Here is an 11,887-nt window from a genome sequence, read left to right as displayed (position 1 = left end):
ACTCTCGCGCACGCAAGGCGCAAGGCCCGCGTACCAGACTCGAGAATCGTCGGTACCGTTCGGTGATCCTCGGCGAGGCTCGCGCATCAGTACCGTAGCGTATAGATCAACGATCCATGGATCGTTGGATCAACGGATCCTCGCGTGCCTTTGTTGAGCAGCTTGTATGAATTTACACAATTTTTTTATCTGTCTTTAAGAAAAGAAACGATAGGTTAATTATTAAAAAATTAAATGAGACGATCTTCGTCACTTTTCAAAATATTTAAGTCTTTTTTCGTTAAACATGTTGAGTGTAATAATTAACTAGAGAGTGTAAAAATAACGTAATGTTGAGATATTGTGAGACTGTAGAAGTTTGCAGTAATTGTGCAATTAAATAGATTTTTCTTTTATTCATTTATGAAACATTTAAAATATGCATAAATATGTATGTTAATATTATTAATCTTTCAAATAAGATTTTTAATAAAATAATATTAAAATTGCAAAATTATTTTATTTCTCGAATTTTATTCATATGAGCCTGGATACAATTTAAATTTTTATTTTATTTCTTTCTTTATAGTAATATTATCAGTAAAATAAATTAAAACAAGCTAATAAGCTGATTGCATTCATGTTGCAAAGGCATTGTTGCTGTGTTGCAGACTTTTTTTCGATCAATATTTCCTGTATACGTGCGTTATCCGTATACGTGTATAAACGAGTGTGTTTTCCGTAAAATATTTACTCGTCAGATCGCGAGAGTGCTTGTGAAAGTTGCGGTTATTTATTGTTGGTAATTTTTCGCACAACATGTCTTTTTACATACATATGACATCGTTCGCTAAATTTACACATCAATATATGTGTGTTCGACAGAACACACTTTCAAATAGTAATAATGTTGGAGAAAAAAATCAATCGTGTTGCACTCGATAAGATAAATCGAATTTTATCTAAGTACTTTAACCGAGTACATTAAGCTGGTCTTTACTTCTGTACACATTATTGATCGGTAATTGTCGATATTACGAGATCTTTTGTTATGTGTATAAAATTTGACATTACATTTTTACTTGATTTGTAAGAGCAATTAAAATATATCATTTGAATAATAGCGTAAACTAATCAGTAAATACATAATATGACATATATAGAACAATCTTTTAAATATTTAGACAAAATTATATTTCTGAAAATACAACTACATTCCTTCTTCATAATAATTCTTTTCATTGTTTTTATTTATATTAAGCTTACTTTAGACAATCTACAAATTCACGTTAGATTTTAACGTAGATTTCTCTTATTTTGTATGTGGTATTTTGATATATACGTGTGTATTTTAACAATAATTTTATTTATGATTTTTTAAAAGTTTTGTAGCATACGACTTATAAAATTATTAGTTCTATTTTAAATTTTAACACAAATTATAGATTATTTCAAACCTTGTTTGTATCAACCTTGTTTCTCTAAAATTTATTTTAAATTTAATAATATTAAGATTACACTAGACTACAGCTGGAGTGAAAGTAACTTGTAGATTTCAAGATAAATGCAAGAAGAAACACTTTAAATTATTTATAATTATACTTTTACTTTAACCGCGGGATTATTGTACAAAAGCGCAAATATTTGTTGAGATTTCTCTCTCAGATATATCTGTCCCCTTCCTAATAAAACTTTACTTTCTATTAAATATTTGCAGTATATCAGTTTTATACAGCTCTCAATGCATTATTGCAATGAAGGATGCGCGACTGACGGGAGACAAGAAAATTACATATAGCGTGTCCAATATCGTTCAGCAGTGATTCCGCATTCTTTCTCCAAGGATTTCTCCATTTCGTTCTCGTGCCTGCGCGTTTTCGTAATCAAACTTTCTGCTGACTCCCATGTACGCAACGTGACGATTCTTTTGTGCATTATGCACTCGTCGTGTCATTATGCTGTAATATTTTACAGCAAATATTATAAACTTAAAAATTAATTATCTATTTAAATTATAATCTTTTTAATTAAATAGATGCTGTGTGACGTAATACATTGAAAGACAACTTAGACATATAGCGTTTTATTATTTGTATAGATATCTCGACAACAATAAAAAATGTTATAGCCGGTATACTGTCATTTTGAAGAATTATTTGTACGAAAGTGTTAATTTTATTTTAAATTAAAATTACAATACAAATTATATCATTTTAAAGTATACTACTGCTGATTATTTTAAAAAATGATTACAATTAAAAATGCTTTAATTGTGATTTTTTTACTAGTGCCGCTTATTTTCCATACAGCAGAAATATTGAAAATACATCATAGTGATATCCTAAAAATATCACATATCTTTAGAATATCATTATGATGTATTTCCCTGTCACACCCAGGATTAGGTAAGTTAATATTTTTTTTTAACAAAATTAAGTTAAAGTTAAAGTTAACTTATAAAATTAATTTAGTTAAGTTAAAAGTTGCATGAACAAAAAACTCAGTTAAAAACTAACTCAGTTAAAAGATTAAATTAATTAAATTTAAATTAAAAGTTAATTTTAAAAACATCATTTATATTAAATTAGAATGTCATAATTTTAAAAAATAAGATTACTCTAAATAAAAACCAATTATAATATAAATGATCATTAAGATTTTATTTGTAAATTAAGTTTATATGGAATAACAAGGAAATATTGTCTTTATATGAAAATATTTTTTTCCTTTAAATAAGTAAATGTTTAATTTAGAATAAAGTTAATAAGTTAAAGTTTAATATATGTTTAAAAATAACTAGTTGAAGTTAACAGTTCACTTGTTTAAAATTAACTAACGAAGTTAAATTAAAAGTTAACTATTTGACTTTATTACTTAACTTTTAACTTTTTAACTAATTACTATCCAGCCCTGCATATCCCAAATATATCTTTAGGATATTTCTACAATATATTTCTGCTGTATGGGTGTAAGTAAATGTAAATCAACATTTTTGTGTTTCATTTTAACAAGCGCAATCTGTTAAAAAGTCACTTAACGCAACGTATTATGCGTCGCATAAAGTAATATTGCAATGTAAATCCATAAGTAGAACAGATTTTTTGCAAAACGTCTTTTATATATATATATATATATATATATATATATATATATATATATATATGTATACATACAAGCGTTCGTACGTGTGTATGTAAGAACGTGATAAATTGTGCGTCAGAGGTAGCCAGGAATTCCGACATTCCTGTGCAGGTGAGTCTTGGATGTTGATGTAGCACATTGGCCCCGTTCGCTCTTCCCCGAACACTGCGTGTATAAGGACCAGCGAAATTATGATTTCGGAGAAGGCTCCTCTTACAAAGTGGAGCATGATAAAATATGATGTTCAATCAATTCAACCGTTATCGAAAGGAAACAAGAACAAAATAGATAGTGGATAATATTGCGTGCCACTTTTACGTAGCGTACATCAATATCATATATTACTCGTATATACATATACCTCGAATATCTCTTTCGCTAGAGTTGACTTTTCAAATAAATCTTAGAATTAAATTTAATATTGTACGTAATGCTGCATGCATGTATTATTTAGATTTAAAAAACTGTTCCTGTTGTTCTTTTTTTTTGTATTGTTCTTTATTATTTAATTTTGAACGTATATTCTTGGCGAGTTTACAATAATAGCGATCATTATCTTGCGTAGATTCTTACAATTACATATAGTTAGCTTGCTTGTTTGTTATCACGCTGTCGCTAATTTGACGCATCGAAAAATTAATTCTGGTTCCGCGTCCGTCTGTTCTTCAACTAGACGATTAAATTATGATGTATCAAATAAGTAATAATTTTTTTAGAAAGCAATGATATACGTACAATGATTGCACATCTATTTAATTGCAATTTCTGTTCTAGATATAAATGTATCTTCACGTTTTTTTAGCAATTACTAATATTACGTTTGCGTATTACATATACGCTTAATTATCTTGCTAAATAAAATTTTTTATAATATTCACCCGTATTGCACATTATTTTTTGTTACAAAATTATTCATATCGTTAGATTTTTTTCCGAATGTCATGTATCAATTGTAATCTTACAGACTTTGAGCCGCGATTAAATTTACTTATACATATGAGATCCAAAATTATTCATATCATCAGATTCTTTTCCGAGTATCATGTATCGATTGTAATTTTATAAACTTTGAGCCGCGATTAAATTTTCTTACACGTATGGGGTCATTTGAAATATCCGTGGTACTGTATAATCAGTTTAAGATAGAGATCCGCGCGCCCCCCACCTTTGATGCCAAAGTAATAAACTCGGCGGCGATCAGGAAGCGTAGAGTCATGATTACTAGCTACTAGTCAGTAGACAGTTAGCTTGCACACGAAGCGGATTCACATCACCAATGTCGGTCGATCAGGTATTGCTTTATTTTCACGCAAAAAATATAGATTAATTAAAAGGAATTAATCGATAGGCATTTTCACTGTGTAAAATTAAATTCTGTGGAATTAATTAATCTACGAAATCAGAAACTACTTGAAAAATATTTGACAAATAAGGGAATTATTAAAATCTTAATAAAATTATGTAATTTTGCCAATAATATCTTGAAATAAACAAAAATAGGAATAGAATAAAGAGCAGAGCAGAGCAGAGCAGAGCAGAGCAGAGCAGAGCAGAGAGAGAGAGAGAGAGAGAGAGAGAGAGAGAGAGAGAGAGAGAGAGAGAGAGAGAGAGAGAGAGTAAAAAATTATCATATCAGTTATCTCAAAGATTAAGAATTCATAACCTTGCAAAATAAAACTTTTCGTTAATTCCTTTTGATTTATGTGTTTCTTACAGAGTTCCTCGATACACGTAGAATATCCGTGTTCAATGTTAACGTGTTGTTTGTTTTCAAATATTTGCATGTAATTCGTGAAGCTGTAAAAAACTTTATAGACGATGTTGTCGATGATAATATGTTGTCTATATGATGATTGTCTATAATGGGGTTCTTTACCTCAATCAGTTTTAGAACCGGTATATCGCATTATACACTTAAATATATAAAGTGCCTCAGATTTATCAAATCACATCTTCATTTATTTATATATTCTTTTAAATTAGAATCAATTATTTCTCGATAAAGCACCGAAAAATACGACTATTTAAATCTCAAATGTGATTGAAAATGAAAGGCGTTTCTTAAGAAATTTGATTCTGGAAGTGCAAATCTTACTCTTTATTTCATCGAATAAATTATAATATAATTTGAGAATTAGTTACAAAGATATAGAAAATTGACAATTTGCAACTTTTTTGACATTTTCATCATAGAAAATCGATTTAAAATTTGTTAGAAATATGTAGATAAAAGTCTACCGTTATATAAATATTATAAATATATTTTTTTGTTGCAAAATATATAGAGTTTATAAATGAGATGGATGTATGTATTCAGCATGTCGTTTCATAATAACTTCAAGCATATCGTTGTGAAAGATTTGCTTTCTTACTTCTAATAAATAAATTTATTTAGCTATTTATTACATTCATTAAAACTAATTTTAAAATGCGATAAAAGTATTAGAAAAAAGGAAATATTACATAGATTTATCTAAAAAATTAAGGATTTACAAATAATACAATATTAGTTCGATTTTTCAACGCAGACTGTGTAATTTAAACATATCTATTATTATTTGTAACATTATTAATTACTAAGGATTGATAAATTTTTAAAATATTACTAATAATACTAAATATTACTAAGGATTGATAAATTTTCTAGTAATTTTAGAGAGTTTTCAAATTATAGAAAAGAATGCATTAAATACAATTATAAAAATTTTTATGCTTGTCTGTTTTCTATAATAAACTCAAAGTAATATTATGGTATTAAAATATATTATAATATATATTATAAATATATCATAATATACAAATATACAGTGCAACTCACAGAAATTATTGAAGCTAAATAGTTAATACTTTATGATAAATAGTTATAGAATGAGATGAAGTAAACATTATACTACAGAAGAAATTATTTTCATTATCATCATTTTTATTATAGTGCAAAAAAAATATATGTATATACGAGTAGGGAAGACCGGAGCTCGTTGGCAGAAGAGGCAATGTTCCGAGATTGCGTTCCGTTTATGGATTTAAGGTTAAAAAAACCAATGGAATACCGTAAAATATCTCTTTTATTAAATAGGTTTATTTCTCTAAATTGTATTTAAATCAAACAAATATTTCAATAAAAAAAATCTGATTTAAAAAGAAGCAAGTAAATTTTCAAGCGTTCCAAAATTTCGTATTAATGTTCTTCAGCTGGAGACAGTAAATCTAAGTGATGTATTAGTTAAAAGAAAAATTTTTGTTATTATATGACACGTTATTTTGAGTAATTTGTTATAATATTATAAAATGATTTGAATTATGTCTGTAAGAATGGGGTACGTTGACTTACATTTTAAGGCATGCTTAGCTTGATTTACTCTAAGAAGTGTAAATTTTCAATTACAACTTAATTATGATAAAACATTCTTTTATTTAATATTTCTGTATTGAAGCAAGCTACATTTAAAATAGTTTACATTAATTTTTCTATAACATTTCTATAGCATTTTGCTATTTGATCATTACAAAATAACTTTAAAAGATGCAATCTTTTTTAAGAAATACATATCTGCGATCTGTTCTTACTTCTATTATGTTTTCATTAATTTAATGTATAGTTTGTCGTTTAAGCAACTTGAACCGTGATATATGTCAATTTACTTCATTATCAGGGTAAATTGGTTACAATGCATGGTTGTATTTTATATATTTACTACAAAGAAACTAATACGATATACAGAATCGTTCTTGGCACGAAATAGAAAAAAGTTCTTTCTCTCATATTACTTAATATAGTTTAATTAAGTATAATAAATAGTTGTTTAAAAAAGTTGAATACCTAAATTGTGAAAACTGTGTCAACGAGCTCCGATCTCCCCTACTTATAAAATAAATATTATTAATAAAAAAGAATCGACAATTCGGACTTTTGTTGCACGACTTAGGCTGATATTACGTTTGTCGTACGACAAATTGAAGCTTATTGATTGGTTGCGAGAAAAAGAAGTTGTCGGACCTCTCTATCCTACAGCCAATCAATAGGCTTGAAATCTTTGTCGTACGACTCGTGTAATAATATCCTTAGTGATGCATGTTTTCAAAATGATGATGACCTGAATTTACACAATAATCGAGGTGCAGTTTTAAAAACTATTGATCATACTTTTTAACACTAATAACTTTAATTGTATCTTTGAATAATTTTTTTCATGAAAATGGTCCATATTGAGATCTTTTGACCTTTTGTGCAATTAATTAAGTTGTTTATAATGTTTATATAATTTTACGATTATAAAAATATATTCTTTTTACAATATAAGCTAATGAAAATAAAAGATTTTTTTCTATAGAGTAATATTTAATTTATTTTATTTTTTTCTACATCTCAATGATTACTCTATATTAATAAAAATACAATTGTTTGTAACTAATTTGAAAATGATTAAGAATTTTTCATACAAAATATAATTATTAATTTAAGCATAATTTGTTCTTAATCTCAGGTTATTTTCAGTTTAAACTAATGCAATTTTTTCTGACTCAAGATTCAGCTGATACAGAATTCAAAGATTATTAATGTGTATATCTGATTGTGAGATTTTTTCTTAAGATTCGATTTATTGAATCGTGAAAAAGGTCGATTTCAAGATAAATTTCATCAGAAATTCCCTCACTTCAATTAATTCTCAAAATTTGTTTATTAATAAATTTGTTCATAACTCCAGATTAATATTTTAACTGAATTTCTCAGAAGAAACACGTTTATAAGTACAAGTCGTAAACTTTTCGATCCCGTATAATATTTCTGTTTTATTTTCTATTTATGAGCGAATGTATCACGACATTATATTGCTCGATCAATTTTTTTTTTGCATGATTTTCAATTTATCGCATTGTATGATTACGGAAATATTGCAAAAATATATTACGAAAACGTTTCATAAACCGATTACATTTGCAATAATCTCTTATAACACGCTATTAATACTCCGAAAAAGAGAAACAAGTTCGTGTTGTCCGACCCTGGTTCGCGCATCGTGATAAGTTTTGCGAGGTGGGGATTAGCGTTTTTAACTTGTGCAAGCATTCGATCGGTGGTCACAAAGTACTTAAAATATCTACAGTGTAGTTGGACGATTAAGATGTCTCTCGACCAGGTACTGCAGATATCTTCTTTTTTTTCTGATCGCGACGATTCACGCATAAAGAGTGCAAGAGTGCATTATCAATGTTATGTATGTAACATAAAGAGTGCAATTTTCATATTTTGTGCATAAAAAGTGCATTCTTCATTTGCATCAATTTTTTCGGAGTTTGGAGTTACTATATCAGAAAGACGTCAACGGACTGATTGAAACGGAAATGAATTGCAAAAATTGACCGGCGACACAGCAGCATACTAATTTTATTAATCCCAAACTGCGGTTGTGCACAATATTATCCTATGCATTTCTTCGAGGAGAAATTTGGACAGACAGTAGATTATCATTTAATTTGGATACATTTAATTGAAAGAAAGGTTCGAAAGTTTTGACAAGAAATTTTGAGTTCGTTTACTATCGCGACCTTAAAATTTAAATTAAATAATATAATTAAAAAATTGCAAACTAGTATAATTATATTGATGTCAACAATTTTAAGCTCGTATGATTCTGAGTAGTAAATTTGAATTATATTATGAGTTAATAATAGAAATCATTTTTAAGGAACTTATTGCAGAGTCATCCACAATTCAAAGGTCACGTTCGTGGCCTTTTCTGAACATAATCCATATTTATAAGCTGATATATAATACGCTGCTGAGATACGTATATAGTGACTTCTAGCGAACACTTTTTTAATATTAATTTTCTTATACAATATTATATGTAAATAATATATTTTCTCCCTTTAATAATATTACTAATGCATATACTGTCTAGTAAACAAACACACACACACACACACACACGCACGCACGCACGCACGCACGCACGCACGCACGCACACGCATACGCACACGCACATCCACACACATATTACATTTATATTGTTGAGTGTAAAATTAATATTAATATAACTGTAAATTGTTATCGGGAATTAATATAATTGTATTTTCTTTAATAGCAATTTGAAGCGGCTGCCGAAGCTGTAAAGGCGCTCACAAAACGCCCTACTGACGAGGAGCTTTTGGAGCTTTACGCCTTGTTTAAACAAGCTACAGTTGGTGATAATAACACATGTAAGTAATATCATAAAAATTATATATAAAATGATATACTATTAATTTAATTTCATATAACCATACGTATTACATTAATAGTATATATGTATATTATAATTGTACATAATATAATATTTTATGCATATTATATTTAATGTATTATATTTATATTGTATATTTATATATATACTTATTAAATATAAATAATAATTATATTTATTTTATAATTAAATTACAGAAAATTTATTTATTCAATTGCTTTGCCGATATTCTAAAATATTGTAAAATAAACAATATTAGAATTGTATAAAATAAATGATTAATATTATATTGATTATATATATTATGTTGATAATGTATATGTATGATATTTTAGCCAAACCTGGTATGCTGGATTTAAAAGGGAAAGCCAAATGGGAAGCCTGGAACAAGAAGAAGAGCACTTCACAAGAAGTGGCGAAGCAAGCCTATGTCGATTATGCCAATAAACTGATAGCAAAATATAAGTAATTTTGTCTACCATGGTTGGTAGTTGCGTTCCTGCTGTAGTAAATAAAAAAAATGTATTTTCATATTTTCTTAAGTAGCACCTTGCTATTTATATTGATAAATTAAACGCATTGCAATTTTCACTACAGTTTTGTTGCGTAAATGTTTGAACTTGTCCTGATACTATGATATGGTCGTTCATGATCAAACAGATAAAATGTCGCATATGACACACACAATCCTTATCAATAAGTTACTGCGCGATATAACGCTGTCCAATCGCGTCCCATGCGTTTGATGTATGCGTAATCATGTAATATGTAAGAGTAATTTATATACAATTTTATTAGGATAACTTTCAAGCTTCAAGGAAAATCTATGCTGAGGTCGCGATACATTTTACAACCTCGCAGTATTTTTTGATTTTTTTCAAATTGTTATTTCAAATTCTATGAAATCTTATGCATGTAGCGTTCTCTTATGCATGTATCACATATTGAATTATAAATATCCATTCTTAAAAAATGTTATTTCTTTTCTGTTATATTTCTTTGGAAAGATATTTGAAAATAGGAAAGGCAAAGTCATAAACTTTTTATAAACAACAATTACGATGATTATAATTTATAATGATTTTCTACTCAATGCGCAATATATACATATGTAACAATCTAAAAACTAAGTTGAGCAGTAAAAAAAGATCAATTAATATTGATGATTGAGCTGTAAAAATTTTTATTTATAGCAGAAAAATAATCAACATGCATACGTCAATCCATAATTATAAGCTTGAGTGTATGTACATACTCTATGTAAACGGTTAACTTTTAATATAACTCTGAAAATAGTCTGTGACGTGACAAATTGCATGTGATCTTAATGTTTTAAAATTTTTAATATTAATTGATATTTGTAAAATATTTTATTAAAATTATTCATTGAATATACGTTGTAATAATACACTACTTAACAAAATTAAAGTTATCATTTGTTATTATCCAAAAACAGGCAAATTTCAAGATAACTTTATCAAAAATTATCATAACGAGATTTTTCACAAAACATTTTATAGCTTAAAGCCTTTATTTTTAAAATTAATACTTTAAAAAACGACTAACTGATTTTTTTCGGAGTCACATAGATACAAATGAATATGTGACAAATTGCAAAATTTTTTCAAAACCTAGAAAAATTCCATGGTGCGAATTAAAAATCGCATATAAATGTGGTTACAGCTTCCGAAAGAGTAAATCTTTTCTTTTAATTTGCTTTTTTGTTGAGCGTTGTATGATCTTTTTTCACCGAATTATTCAACATTAAAGCAAAAACAAGCCTTTTTTACTTTAATGTTGAATAACTTGCTGAAAAAAATCGTATAACTCTCAACAAAAAAGTAAATTAAAGAAAAAGATTTACTCTTTCAAAAGCTGTAAAGTTATACCACATTTTTAATTTACGTCATGGAAATTTGCAAAGTTCAAAAAAATTTTGCGATTTGTCACATCTTTATTTGTATCTATGTGGCTCTGAAAAAAAGTTGGTCGTTTTATAAAGTATTATTTTAAATATTTTAAAAAGAAGAAGCTTCAATCTATAAAGTGTTCTTTGAAAAATCTCTTATGATCATTTTTGATGAATAAGTTACTCTATCTTGAAATTTGCTTGTTTTTGAAAGCTAGAACAGTTGATTCTTTAATTTTGTTGAGTAATGTACGATTCATTTACGAACATATATTCTTGTGTTAAATTAATGGTACAATTTGTGATCATACAATTGATCATACAATTGATCAACATGGATAACACTTATCATAAATTGTATAATGATATATAAATGTTAAATTCTACTATAAATTGAATTCTATTAAAATATTAAATTTGTTAAAGCTGTACAACTTAACTGTTTTGACAATAATTATTAGAAGAGTATATAAGCAGTATATTATACTTTTTAAATAAATTATTCTGCTTCTATTAGATATTATTGCAATTTATATAAAAATAGTGTAGCACAGGTTAATTGTCGCCATAGTAAAATATTAAATACGTTATTGTGAGATAAATGCCAAATTAGTGCATCAACAAATATATGAT

At 27.3% G+C, this 11,887-nt stretch overlaps 1 protein-coding gene across 3 annotated transcripts; it reads left to right on the top strand.

The window, feature by feature from the left end:
• The first annotated feature begins 4,334 nt into the window (after positions 1 to 4,334).
• On the top strand, positions 4,335 to 9,941 carry LOC105449556 (acyl-CoA-binding protein homolog). Of its 3 annotated transcripts, none has more exons than XM_011688819.1 (3): positions 4,335 to 4,411; positions 9,208 to 9,322; positions 9,681 to 9,941. In XM_011688819.1, exons 1-3 carry the CDS (start codon positions 4,397 to 4,399, stop codon positions 9,812 to 9,814), a joined length of 264 nt encoding a protein of 87 aa, XP_011687121.1. In that variant the 5' UTR covers positions 4,335 to 4,396; the 3' UTR covers positions 9,815 to 9,941. The 3 variants fall into 3 exon arrangements, with proteins under 3 accessions (XP_011687121.1, XP_011687120.1, XP_011687119.1); XM_011688818.1 differs by lacking the exon at positions 4,335 to 4,411 and adding an exon at positions 8,161 to 8,258; XM_011688817.1 differs by lacking the exon at positions 4,335 to 4,411 and adding an exon at positions 8,171 to 8,336.
• The last annotated feature ends 1,946 nt before the right edge of the window (positions 9,942 to 11,887 follow it).

This window comes from Wasmannia auropunctata, unplaced genomic scaffold (genome assembly GCF_000956235.1).
Source record: "Wasmannia auropunctata unplaced genomic scaffold, wasmannia.A_1.0 LD336074.1, whole genome shotgun sequence".
In the NCBI taxonomy this organism is placed as follows: Eukaryota; Metazoa; Arthropoda; class Insecta; order Hymenoptera; family Formicidae; genus Wasmannia; species Wasmannia auropunctata.
This window is presented reverse-complemented; position numbering and strand designations above follow the sequence as displayed.